Source organism: Priapulus caudatus, unplaced genomic scaffold (genome assembly GCF_000485595.1).
Source record: "Priapulus caudatus unplaced genomic scaffold, Priapulus_caudatus-5.0.1 Scaffold31, whole genome shotgun sequence".
Lineage (NCBI taxonomy): Eukaryota > Metazoa > Priapulida > Priapulimorpha > Priapulimorphida > Priapulidae > Priapulus > Priapulus caudatus.
The window spans coordinates 21,405-35,988 of record NW_014577092.1 but is presented as its reverse complement, the minus strand read 5'-3'; the positions used below and the strand labels follow the sequence as shown (position 1 = coordinate 35,988).

The 14,584-nt window shown below is 42.5% G+C and overlaps 1 protein-coding gene across 8 annotated transcripts in view; it reads right to left on the bottom strand.

Moving 5' to 3' along the window:
* The window catches only part of LOC106816345 (1-phosphatidylinositol 4,5-bisphosphate phosphodiesterase delta-4-like), a 41,299-nt gene that overhangs the window by 20,679 nt on the left and 6,036 nt on the right, over positions 1-14,584 (bottom strand). For 2 of the 8 annotated variants that reach the window (XM_014820968.1, XM_014820926.1), the window contains exons 1-2: positions 9,869-9,978; positions 8,340-8,667 (exon numbers count right to left, since the gene is read on the bottom strand). The exons of 1 other annotated variant lie outside the window; for it this stretch is intronic. In XM_014820968.1, coding sequence (XP_014676454.1) covers positions 8,340-8,532 — 193 coding nt within the window. In that variant the 5' untranslated portion in view covers positions 8,533-8,667; positions 9,869-9,978. Of the gene's footprint in view, positions 1-4,160; positions 4,819-8,339; positions 8,668-9,868; positions 9,979-14,584 lie in introns of those variants that run through there. 5 more of the 8 variants (XM_014820943.1, XM_014820960.1, XM_014820934.1 and 2 more) reach the window with 5 other exon arrangements.

Genomic DNA, 14,584 nt, shown 5'->3' with positions numbered 1-14,584 from the left:
TCTATGCTGAGAGGGTCTATGTCCCCCGGGGTACTGCCGGAAAGTACCCTGGGTACGGTCCGGTACACCGGAACGTACCCTGCGTACTATCTAAATATGCCGGACGGTACCTCGCCTACTCACTAACGAGTTGCTACCGGAGTCGCCTACGCCTACGTCCCTAACCCTAACCCTATCCCTGAATCCTAACCCTAACCAGATCAATAGCGCACCAGGTACGTTCGGTATACCGGACCGTACCCCCAGTAGCGTTCCGCGTATACCGGAGCCGTACCGGGTACGTTCCGGCAGTACCCTGGGGGACATAGACCCTATGAGCCATATCTATGTGTGACCACAAACCGAAATACTAGCTAGGAGGTACAACGCCCACGTCGAGCAAAAACCTAGCAGACACGTGCAGCTAAAAATCTGCGTATACATACATGCTGCTCATTACTAATGCTAATAAAATGGTTTGTGGGATGCACCGAGGCATGTGAAAAGCTCAATATAAATCACGTGATATAAATCTAATATTTAATGGCTGGCTCTGCATGGCACTTTAGTTTCCTGCAAATTGCTAAACATAAACCGGAGAATTAATGTAATGGATAAACCACGTATAGCAAGCTTACACAGAGACATGCGCGTATATATGCTCGTACGTGCAGTACTCGCATATGTGCGTACATTTGCGTAAGGCGTAAAGATTGGAGAGAGAGGGAGGGAGGGAGGGAGGGTTGAAAGAGAGAGAGAGAGAGAGAGAGAGAGAGAGCGAGCGGGCAAAAACAGTCTATAATTACCACAGTGAAAGACCACAACACGTGCCATGAAATATAACACAATGTTGTTTGCTTAAAATCAATGTTGCCATGCACAAAGTGGTGCAGCCACCTAGCACGGACACAGTAAAAGAGTACGTAGACATGAAACACCTGACGAGCATAGTACAATTTATATCAGGAGTAGATAATAGGGATTATACAGGATTATATAGGATTACAGGATTATATAGGATTACTCCTCCCTATTATCTACTCCTGATTTATATGTTACAGCAGAACATATATCACAGTAATGTTTGCCATAAAATACTATACTGCCGTCAATGTCAGTTCATTGCTTCTTTGGCGAGGGCCATAGTTCGTCCAAATGTTGCAGATTTCAGCCGATCTATCCGGATTGTAATTATGAGGAAAAAAGGTCAAGGACGATGCTCATTTAATATTTTGGGTAACCCTTAATTGGTTCAATGATCATTGTGTTATGCTTAATAAATTATGGGTAAACTATAAAGTGAGTAAATAGAAATCCAATTGATCACTTTCACCAGCATACTCTCATAGCCTGGAATAATTTAATTACATCTGATTCCACATGTAACAAAACAATTATGGCCTGGTTGCTCGGGCAACCAATCGTTTTTTTTTAAGGGGGGGCACACACTGCCTGACCGTATGACTTTCTTGACCCCAACAAATGTACAGTGTTAATTGGAACAGGTACCACCCATTTTGTGGCATGTGAAAACAGGGCCGTAGTTGCAGCCACGGCAGCCACTATTTTGACACAAAAAAATTTGCGGGGAACCAAGGAGCTGACTGTTATCTGACTGTTATCAGCTGGACTGTCTGGTATTACTATTAATACTGATCAATTAGAGGTGCTATATCAGTGCTCTAAGATTTGGAATGTGTATTTAATATGACAATGTGCCTATATATATAAGGTATTGTGATTTCAAACTTCAAAACATACAGATGTTCATAGTGAAAGTATAAATGCAGATTGAAAATAGGCTTATTTTTCATAATTATGTACTGATACTGATAGTATATACAAATTTGTAAACAATGTTTTATTAGTTATCATACTCATAACATATATTTTAGATACTTTGGTCAAAACATCAGCTTTAGCTACATTCCTTTTTGAAACTTACAAATTGACCTTTTAAAATGATCAGAATTGGTTGCTTTCAACATGGCCTGAAAATGCAGGAAATGCCATTTCCAGGCTCTAAATTTCAAAGATTTTCTGGGGGAGGGCCCCCAGACGGCCAGACCCCCCACATGGGCTTCGCGACTGCGGCATTTGCCGTGTGTGCCGGCACACACCATAACCGCCACTTATGCTATCCTATCACTGGGTGATCCTACATTTTTCTGCAGTAGCACATTTTGGGAGGCCACTACAGCCCTGGAAAACCAATGCTATGTAGGCCTACAGTCAACTTCCAGACATTGATTTTCTGTCCACAATAATCAATATCGCCCTCACAATAACTAAGGCATCAATTTTGCCTAGAATATGTTATACAATTATTGCATGGTGAGGGAAAGATAGCTACACTGGTAGAGCTACCATTTTACGTAGTCATCCGAGACACGAGGCATTTACAGTTCCTAGAATGATATTATGCAAAACTCCTACGAGTTTTGTGGATTGAGGAAAATCAATATAACCATGCAGAGACTGGAGGTTGAGGGTAACAATGATTTTCAAGGGTTACAAAACTGCATGACACCTGAACAACCGACAACTATTTCTTTGTTATATTTAAAATTAGAAGAAAATAATACTATTGCGAGAACCGACCATCAATGGTGTGACAATCCCGTGACAATCCACCACGAGAACACCATATACATACAATTCCATATACTAGTCTCATCCCCCCTTTTTTTATATACATAATCACAATCCAGACAGAGAGTTAAATGTCCAAAAGAACTGCAAAAATTACTGTGTTAAAATGTTCTCATAATTCGTTGTAAGCAAATAAAATGCCAGTGACACCTACTAGCAGAATTTTTTTTATCGCATTTTATGTGTTTTCCCCCTTATTTTATCTATTTACCGGATCTTATATACTATTGTTCTTTCAAATGCAGTAACTTTTATCACACAGACCATGAGTGGTGAGAAACCACATTAATGCTATAGGCCTACAAGTAGCAGCACTGCTCATCAGGCAACATTGTATATGTTCCATGGTACAGTTTGTTTTACAACCATACGCTCGCAAGTGTGCATGCCTGCGTGCATGCACACACACATGCACGCACGCACGCACGCACGCACGCATACACACATAGCATGCTCCTATCCCTGTACACAACGTAGAACGATACGTGCACAGGCACTTGGAGCGTTTCAATAAAATATAATGCTAAATAAATACGAAATCTATTTATTACCAAAGTCTTAATGTTTCTATACTCTCTTTCACCTATTATTGCCGACAATTTCCTGCAAATGCCGTCCAAATGCTCATCTGCAACAAACGCTGGCTGCCGCTGCACACTAATATATTTATGTGTCAGTGTGCAGCGGCAGCCAGCGTTTGCTGCAGATGAGCATTTGGACTGCATTTGCAGGAAATTGTTGGCAATAATAGGTGATAGAGAGTATAGAAACATTAAGACTTTGGTAGTAAATAGATTTCGTATTTATTTAGCATTATATTTTATTGAAACGCTCCAAGTGCCTGTGGATACGTGCGACTACTAGCGCTCAAGAGGTCGTTGTCGTATCAGGTACTACAGATATGTACCCGAGGAACATATATGTATACACAAAGTGTGCCAGACTTGTACTACAGAAGTGTACACTAACCCTAACACTAACCCTAACCCTAACCGTAACCCTAACCCTAAAGATACCTCATATAAAAATACTAAACAACCTAAAACTACCTCGGGTACATATCTGTAGTACCTGATACGACAACGACCCCATCTGCACTACTAGCTGCTATGCTATCCAACACATTATGTCTTTACATAGCAGAATCAAATAGCACTCCACCATAACATATCAACCTGCCACGACACACACATGACAGTATCGCTGAGAGGGTCTATGTCCCCCAGGGTACTGCCGGAACGTAACCTGGGTATAGTACGGTATACCGGAACGTACCCTGGTACTATCTAATATGCCGGACCGTACCTCGCCTACTCCACTAACGAGTTTAGGGAGTCGCCTACGCCTACTCTCTAACCCTAACCCTAACCATATCAGATAGTTACCAGGGTACGTTCCGGTATACCGGACCGTACCCAGGGTACGTTCAGGCAGTACCCTGGGGGGCATAGACCCTATGAGCCACAGTATCAAGCATCGCCTATACACGTACTGCACCACATCACACTGCGATGACGGCACACTCCTACCTTGCACGCCGAATAGACGATTCTGCCCGTAAGGCCCTACATATTCCTTATCCGCCTGTGATTTCCGTCCGAGTCCACATAGAGACATCGTTCTCCAAACTGCGGAACCAGCCGCGATGAAAATATCATTTACTAAGTACGTAATTGACTCCATACGCCGACAATGTTTTTTCTGTCCCCTGTCGCTCATTCACTGTCGCGGAAAAGCTGGGTTTCATTCGCACACTAATTGAAAGCAAAATGCCACGTGTATAATTCCAGTAGTACAGCCTACCGTGTTGATTACGTGTCCGCTAGCAACACAGGCGTTCGTAGTACGACTCATAATACACTGATGACAGCACATAAACCTGACTGCATGACATGACTACACTACAGGAACGGCATTGATCGATCAAGCTACTGCAGCTACCTGCACCAAGAACATTTACAAGCATTTCACTATAACGGGACTGTTTTTGCACACCAACGTGGACAGTTTCGTAGTTCACGAGTCGTACGGGTGAGTTGAATTCCCTAGCAAAGCTTCAGCTGATGATCACGCATAACTTGGTGCTTCAACAGTACGACACAGAGCTAGTTCAGTAAACGAGGTCCGCCATTGCTACATCGGTCAGCTAGAGGCTTCAATCAATATAACGACGGCAGGCGCGCATGGTCGGATGCTAAAAGACCTACTCAGAATGTTCGTTACCCACAGGCGCACACTGGAATGTATTACCGAACGCAGATGCCGCATGCGCTACAGCCCACACGCGTGCAGCTGCTGCACACGGAGTGGGCGCATTAGGATAGACTCGCCAACGAGCCTGTATGACGTCCCGATCCGACCGTCATCCCTATATTTACATTCCAATGTATGACAGCGAAAAGTTGCTTCTAACTTCAGCTTCTAAACATTATGATAATATTCTAAATTGTCCTTCGCGAGAGTCCACTGCCCTTAATTTTCTTACATCTTCGATTAAATACACGATCATTTCTTGACAGCAAGTAATAGATCCACCCGTGTAATAAATCAGGGTCATTAGCCCCGGCTATAGGCCTACGTGTATACCCTGTGAGACCACACACTGAAATACTAGGAGTTACACCACCCACGTTAAGTAAAAACGTAGCAGACAGCTAAAAAAAAACTAGATAGTCAAAACCATTATTCAGCCGTTGTCTGCATCTTGCAGTTGTAATATACTCTGTTAAAAGTAAAAAAATGGAAACGAGCAATCAAAACTAAGTTTAATGTAATGCTCAAAACCAATATCTAAAAAAGGCTTACGCAGAAGAAACGGCGAATATATATAGTATATATATATATATATATATATATATCTATTATATGGTAAATCAGTGTGCACTTGAGAGGAATTTGGTACATATGGCCAACCAAACAGAGGGCAGTTTGAAGGCAGATAAACAAGACATTTTATAATGTTATTCGCCTCTACGCAACAATTAATGCAGTTACTCAACTGAATGGCCGCGCATCTGTCAAAAAACTGCGGCTTCAAGTTTTAAGTCTTTTTCGCGCACCAAACCACTTCGTAAAAATAATATTCGAAGAATTTCAAAAGCGAACTAGCGATATTATCACAAAGGAAATGTCATTACACCGAGCCTGCAGTCCACCATGAAACGCAGCTACAGGCAGTGAACATGGACGTTCGCGAAGCAACAGATAAAGCAGTAAGGGCTAAAGTTACAAATGTATATGGAAGTTGTTGTCCAATAATGAGTGAATGCAAACGTGCTGGAGTGAAGTAATAGATAAGATATTAGAATTCGTAGAACATGGATGATTGGTCGGCTACAGGTACGGGCTGTACCGTTAAAAACGCCTACAGACGCGGCATGGATTCACAGCGCGTGATACCCGGATGATATGAAGAGTAATATATACGGTACATTAAGAGGGGAGTAGCGGATAGCAGCTAAGAAATGGCGTAAGCAACTTCCTATAATCAGGGGATGCCTGTGTGGTATTATAAAAAATTACAGCAAGTATATAACTGCTTTATTATTAGCTTACTGTCTACTCTGACTATAGAAGCATTTGTGCCAAAGTGCCCGTTTGAACAAATCAACAATAAGGATCACGAATGATTTCGGCTTCAATGATCGTGGGCGTTTTGGCTGATTGCTTATGTGAGGGGTGGGCAAACTGCGGCCCGCGGGCGCATGCGGCCCTCTACGTGGGTTCTGTGTCGGCCGGGAAGCTCAGCAAATTTAAAATAAAAAAATATTTAAAAAAAATAAATTTTTGTGAAAGTCAACATTTTTGTGCTTGAACCCGAGGCTGACTTTTTCAGTGTCATACAGATTAGTGTTCTATTGTCTCTGGGTTCGCTCTGCAATGCCATTTCAGCTGTTTATGGTCCAGAGATGGCGCCCTTGAGGCGAAACGCACGTAGGGCCCTATTATCTTAGAGCGCACCGCCCGATTTTAAAAAGTGCGGCCCTTTGACTTTTCATGGCCCACTGATGCGGCACTCGCTCTAAAAAGCTTGCCCACTACTGACTTATGTGATCGAGAGGATCCAATACGGTGGTACATGAAACCAACTATGCAGGCGCCCATTTGAAGAAGATTTGCGTTTGACTGGGCCAATCTAGGCCAAGTAACCACGACCAGAGTGATCCGCTCTAACCAAACACGCCCTAAGCCCAGATTTTACACCTAACCATGTTGAGGTTTCATGCAGCCCTGCAATAACACAACAACACCCCTCAAATTAAAGTGTCAATGACACTATAGCTCACCTTGGGTGTGATAGAAGAGGGAGATGATATTTAAAATTTGGTAAGTATTTATGATGTGCTCAAATGTTTTTATACCCTGTTTTATACTAACAAAAATTTCACTGTTTTGTTTCAGGGTTAGTTTTGATGCGAAAATAAATGTTTCGAATCTAAAAGTCTGAAATCTGGGCGAGAGATGGCGCTACGCCTAAATGATCGCCATTTTGGTTTTCGATTATCGCGCAAATAAAAGCAATAAAATATTCCAGTCAAATTACTGTAACGAAGAATATAAAACACAATATTACACGTAGGCATGATTAGGTGGGTGGGTAGGTAGGTAAGTAGGTAAATTTAACAAAATCGAATTAATCTAGATGGCCATTTTCATTTTTGCCAAAAAAAGGAGGCGTGGCTTGAAAGTAGGTCGACTGGGGTGCTCCAAAATAGGACGTTCAAATCTCTCCCGCAGGAGTAACAACTGCATGCAATTTGAAACATGTGGGTCAAACGGTTCTTGAGTTATCATTGACCGTAGGCAGACACTGAAATGCATAGTGAAATTGCCAAAATCTACCTAATTTGCATAATTTAAAAAAAATATCAAAACCTGTGTGATATGTTATGGGGCCAGTCCTTATTCATTCACATACCAAAAAATGAGCAAAATCCGTTGAACCTGAACTGACTTATGGCCATTTCCATTTTTGCTAACAAGTGAGCGTGGCTCGAAAGTAGGTCAACTGGCGTGCTTCAAAATAGGACGTTCACATCTCTCCCATAGGAGTAACAACTGTATGCAATTTGAAACATGTGGGTCAAACGGTTCTCAAGTTATTGTTGACGGACAGACGGACGGACGTACGACACCCCATGGCAATAGCTCATCTTGCCAATGTCAAGGCGAGCTAAAAAAATTAGCACCTCAGACACAGAACAACGACTTTCACTAATACAAGTTCATCACACCCTTCTTTGAAAATTCATATAGTTAATATTTGACCTGGATATAAACAGAATATTAACGTTTTGACTCTGCCGACCTTTGACCTCTGATTTCTAACTGTCCATGTATTTTCAGATTACCACTGACTGAGAGAATTTGATAGCCAGAATCAGAGAAATCAGAAAGTAGAGTAAGAGATAAACTGAGCAAATAGTGACACCAACAACGAGACAAAGGGCCTCCCAGTATTCACCACAATCTTTTAAAGTTTCCTATCTAGAGGATGTCTAGTAGATGTGTTCACACTTCTCTTGCTAGAAATAAATGCCCCGAAAATAAATGCACTGTGCATTATGGCAATAGCTCGATCATGTTGACGATGTCACGGCGAGCTAAAAACCCGACATTGTTATTATTTGGCTGGAGCACCACTGCAAGTATTTTTGTTTTGTGTCCGTAGTGGACCCACTCGAGAGGACGACTGGACAGTTCCTCACCTGGCACAGCATGCTGCTCTATGTGAGTCAGCTCAGAACCGATCAGGGTATCAGCAGTCACCGACTGGTTGAAATATGCGGATAGATGCCGAAGTGACAAGCGTTTACGGCGTGGAGGCGCCACCAGCTTGGGCTCGTTCAAGGAATGCGACTTCTGAAGTCTCTTCTCATTGCCGTTCGTCTGTTGGGCCATGTCTCTTCTAAGGTGTGCGATGACTTACTGGACTCAACAGTGCGCGTCGTCGTGAAGGTGGCTTTTAGTTTGTTCATCTGACTAGCAAACGATCACACAAACATGCAGTAGCATAGTGACATATAGCAGACACACCTGAAATGAGTAACGACGCTTAAGAAAACGGGCATATAGAGGCGTTCACGCACACGCGCACACACGTCGCATACACGAACACATGCACGAATACTTCCCACATATAGTTTCCTATGCTATAAACAGATTTCTAGCATGATTAACAAAGGGTTAAACCTCATCTAAGAAGCTAGGGTATTAATTTAGTTTAAACGATACTGCACTAAATCCACTATATCTAAAAATCTGCAATAAGTACAGCAATAGTCGGTTAACCACACCATCCTCCACCACGACCGACAGCAGCTAAAAGCAACAGTAGCAACACGTGCAACGTACAACTACACTATGCAAGTAGGCCTACAGCGCTCACCAGGCAGATCGTCAACAAAAACCGCTGCCAGGTCCAGGCTCAATGCTGCCGATCTTTCAGCCTCAAAAGACGTTAGCTGCCATGGTAAGCGCTCTTCCTCCTTTCTACGTTCGTTTTCCGAACAAGCCATGGACATGTAAGCAGCCCGAGGCACTTCGCCAACGTTCAATTAAGTGACTTGATATTTTTCAACTTTCACCAAAAAGGCACGCACAGCTTGTTTCTTTAATAAATGCGTTAAGCAGTGCCCATACCTTGCTGCAAGCTGGTTTTAAATGGCAGCCTGTTTTGAAGATGTCCTTTTACCCTCCCCCCTCTCTCTAGTCTGGTAAAATTCCACACCTACATCTACCGTATCTAGGAGTGGCAGCTACGAGTATTGCTACGCAAACACTACTTCCATCGGGCCATATTTTATGGGCAAACAAAGTTTTTGTTGTTGTACTAGTTGCGATGTGTGCACATGAACTCATCCAAACATTGACGGATCGAAAACAAACGTATATATCAATATGATACGATTAACGAATATAACGATTATAATTGATTTGGCACCCTTTCACGTACTCTAAGATCTGCTAATAGTGAACAACTAATCATGACGCGATGCATTTGTGTACATATCTGCATAGAAAAGCTGTTACGTTAGTTTGATTAGCAGAAGACACATATCTTATCATTAGTAAACACATGTGGGTTACAGCTAGTGTAAACAACGGGTTAATGCAGCCACAAAAACGCAAACTACGAGGGTTACTCCACACTGCATGGTTACAACATCTAAACACAATATATTACATATGATACGTATGTGCGTTTACATAAAAGTACTCAGATTTAACGCCCTACCTGCTAAATTGGTGTTCCCTACAGCATCATATATCAAGGTACCAGGGTTCTAAATACCACCAGCTTGACTACGATCATGAAACATGGACGTACAAACTGGGCTGGCCAACTTTAGAGGTATGCAATAATTCTATTGGCCAAGGTGAACCATGCTTGTCTAACCCGGAAGAATGTGCTTGCAGGTATCGCTCGTGTGCATTCATGCATGGGCTTGCCTGGCCAACCCGCTGCTAGCTAAATCATCAGTGGAATGGTATAAGGTGGCTGTCAACCCATGCAGACCGTATCGACAATGCTAGGATTCATAATAATCTCCAACAACCGAAACGCAATCGTTTGGTTATTCCACAGATAAGAGTCATTGCGCCCAGATGGTAATAACATAGACACATCCTACTATTAGTGTTAGATGATAGATGATAGCCCATATGCTCCTAGCAGCACCGAATAGTGAGGGTGTCAGGTGCCCTGACGAAAAACTATTTGGTAACACCTCGCCACAATCGCCCTTCTCTGAAGGCAGCAACTCAGTTCTGGTGTGCACCAACTACACAAGGAATAGACCACTTCACATTGAAAAAGCTGTGCAAATATGCTAAGCTGTAAATTCGGCTTATTGTTATATATTTATTATTTTGCTGATTAAAAGTTGTACAATTTTTAGCAGCACTATGCAAATGACCAATGCAAAATGCAAATGACAATGACAATGCAATGACAATGCAATGCAAATGACCACTATGCAAAAACACCAATATAATCGATTTAGATATTACATACTCAGCTTACAGTGAAAAGGCCAGAAAGAGATTGCTTAAAAAACATACACCGAGTATACGTACGTACATTGCTACGTCTTGTACCTACTCACGGGTGACGGATCCATTTCAAGGCACGCCGTGACTAATTAATTGCATGAATGCAAAATGCCTTCCTTATTTAGCTGTAGCAAATTTATCAATAATTGATATCAAACACGACCCTATTTTCCTTCTTTTCTTGTCTCTTTGTCATCTCTTGTTCTTTTCTTTTTCTTATGTAAAACAAAGAGAGCAGTTCTGTGTGGTGTACATTGGATATTTCCGACGTGCATTTTGCCAGTTTCATTTATTTCTACTTCTTAGTGAGAGCGCTATAACGAAGGTGTGCAGTTCCACTCCCTTCTGAATTTGACATTTTTGCTTCTGTCTGCACCTGACACCCCCTCTTTCAACCGGGCCCCTGCCACCTCACTATACAACCAACATCAATATATTGGTTTTAGGTTCAATCAAGTCGTGAAATATCAATCTATTGTTGAACAATCATGTTCACGCATATCACATCTGCAGTTACAATATTACACAAACCCACGGTATGTAAAGGTATGTGTACTTCAGCAATTCAATACAATTGCGTAGAGAATTGTGCTTTCCATGTGTAGATCAAGGGAAGAAGAGTATGAATTTCCCCCCACACAAAACCTTCTCCACCAAACTGCATAAAGCTTGATATCATATGTCTAGTTAAAAGATGAATGCCATTAATATATTATCTAAAATAATATACTTTCACTGATGGGCGTTTGTTGATTGTATTTTCTTTGAGTATAAAATACAAGTTGTAAGTACCTTGGGTAACATAAATGTTGTATCTCTCTTAGTGCATGAATTAGAGTAGATATTTTTACCTCACATCACTCTTACTCCAATAAATTAGAGGACGCAGATATGTGAAACTCAACCACCACGTTTATTCCTAGAATACCCCCCGCCCCCGAGCTCTCTCCACCCGGCAAAACGATCCATGAACAATAGAACATTACATCTCTTCATTTCTTTAAAGGAACACAATAACCTGGAGCAATAAACCCTTTGCCATATAACATACAATGTCTGAACTAAATTCAAACTTATTCCAGTAACACAACTGTGGAACAACTAATCTCAAGACATTGTATCTCCAACACAATAGAAACGAAATTCTACTCCATTACATAGTCAGAGTACTTAGCAGGTACTCTCTTTTGCCTGTGGGATCTACGATACTGGGTTGTCAAAGAAGATTGTGGCATCTGAGACGTATCTTCAGATGAAGCCTGAACATCTGGATCTATAACTAGTTCTGACACATCACTGTCTGGAACTCCACTATTTGCTCTAGTTTCAATCATTGGTGGCATGGGTGACGCGGTACCTTCTACCTTATCGTCCTGTATGGGAGTACTAGCATTCGACGCGTATTTCCTAACATGAGTAGTATTTCTATGAGTATTGAGTATCATTCGGAGCCTCCACTACAAGACTATTACCAAATTTGCTTACGACAGTGTGGGGAACCGGATCGAATGTTGTTGAAAACTTATTGGTTTTCTATTTCCTGATCGGAACTTTATCACCAACATCAACGCAAGAGTATTGCGCGTTGCGACGTTCGTCAGCGTAGATTTTCGCTTTCCCTTTCTGTTCAGCATCACGATCGCGTACCTCCATATCACTACGACTGTCTGCCTGGAAATCTGGTAATTTCCCTCTCACTTTACGATTAAACAAGAGTTCAGCTGGACTTCTCCCTGTAGTATGATGGTCAATGCCACGGTATTTCGTCACATACTTCCTGAGTTCTCTTTTCCAGTCTAACCCTTCTGCCTGAGCGATACGAATTCTCTTCATCAGCGACTTATTCTGGCGTTCTACCTCGCCATTTGCTTGCGCCCATTTTGCAGTAACCTTGAGGGCCGTGACCCCATTTTGATCACAATACTCCTGGAACTCTTCAGAACGAAACTGTGGTCCGTTATCCGACTTGATAGTGATAGGGAGTCCATGACGACTGAATATCTCCTCCAAACTATCGATTATCTTTACAGCCAGGGTAGAGTTTAGAATATCGTATTCATAGAACCAACTATAGTAGTCAACTAGGACAACTATCGAATGTTCCAATGGAAATGGTCCCAGCAAGTCGATAGCGACATCCTGCCAGGGTCCGTCCGGTAGCGTTGTTGGTCTCAGCGGTTCGGGTGGATCTGGATGCGTGACTAACTGACAACCATGACACGATCTACAATACTTCTCGGCAGCTCTATCTATGCCTGGCCACCACACTTTGCTTCTTAGATTCTGTTTCGTTCCCCGACCACACCTAAATGCCTTTCGTGTGCCAAATCTAGCGCTTGTGGTCGTAACTTACTTGGTAATACAATACGAGTACCTCATAGCACCAACTGTCCAATCACGCATAATTCTGCCACTATTGGCGCAAACGCTTTGCATTTCTCACATCGACCCGTCTTTATTGCTTCTCGTAATACGATTAGCTCGTCGTCAGCTGCAGACATTTGTTCTACCTCACGTGTAGTTAACGCTCTTGGTGTCGCATTGCTGGCAACAAACCCCACATATTCCTCTGCACCATGTACATGCCCTGGTGCATTGGCCTTACCACTTAGAAAGCGTGACAATGAATCTGCTATATTCTTTGGCCCTGGTACATACACTACTTTGAACGTATAAGGTTGGAGACGTAGCACCCATCTTTCAATTCGCGCACACGGCTGGGAACGCGGGCTGTAGATAGCCTCTAATGGTTTATGATCCGTCACTAAATCAAATTCCATACCATATATGTATGCATGAAATCTCTCGCACGCCCAAACTAGACCCAGCGCTTCACGCTCTGTCTGTGAATATCTACGTTCACAGTCGCTCAAACTACGACTCGCATAACATACTGGTACGAACTTCCCATTCTGTTCCTGTACTAGCACAGCACCTAGACCAACTGGACTAGCATCAGCTATCACCTTAGTGGGGGCATCTTTATCAAAGTAAGCCAACGTTATTGCTTTAGCGAGAATGTCCTTCAAAGCCTGGAATGATGCTTTCTGCTCGGGACCAAAGTTGAATTGTACCTCCTTATGAGTCAGTTTCCTCAGTGGCTCAGAAATGGTCGCGAACTGCGGTATAAACTTGCCACTATAACACACTAGACCTAAAAAGCTTCGCACCTCTGATGCACTCGCTGGCTCTCGCGCTTCCATCACAGCTTTTACCCTGTCCTCACTAGGCCCTATAGCCTTCTCGGATAGTAGTATCCCCATGAATACAAGCTGATCCATATCAAATTGACATTTGTCGGAATTCAGTGTTAGCCCGCTGGACTGCAGCCGTTTCATTACTGCATGTAGCTGTCTATCATGTGTTTCTTTATCAGGTCCATGCACTATGATATCGTCAGAGATATTTTCCACACCCTCGATGCCTGCTAACGCTGTTGCTATCTCGTGTTGATATTGCTCGCTGGCGGAACATACACCAAACAATAATCTTTTATAGCGATACAGCCCTGAATGAGTGGCGAATGTGGTGATTTCACGACACTCTGGAGACAGCTCCAACTGGTGATAACCCCACTTTAAATCTAATCTGCTGAACACTTTTGACCCATTAATATTTTGGAGCAGTTCATCCACGGTGGGTATGGGGTATCGGCCATGAATAACAGCCTCATTTGCTCTACGCATATCAAGACACAGCCTTATGTCACCTGCTGCTTTCGGGACGACTACGACTGGATTTACCCAAGGTGTGGGACCATTGACTGGTTCAATGATGTCTAGATCCAGTAATTCTTTTATCTTTCCATCTACCTTATCCCTCAAATTGAATGGAGTTCGCCTCAAGGGTTGTGCTACTGGCGGTACAGTGTGATCAATGTGGATAATTACTTGCCTAG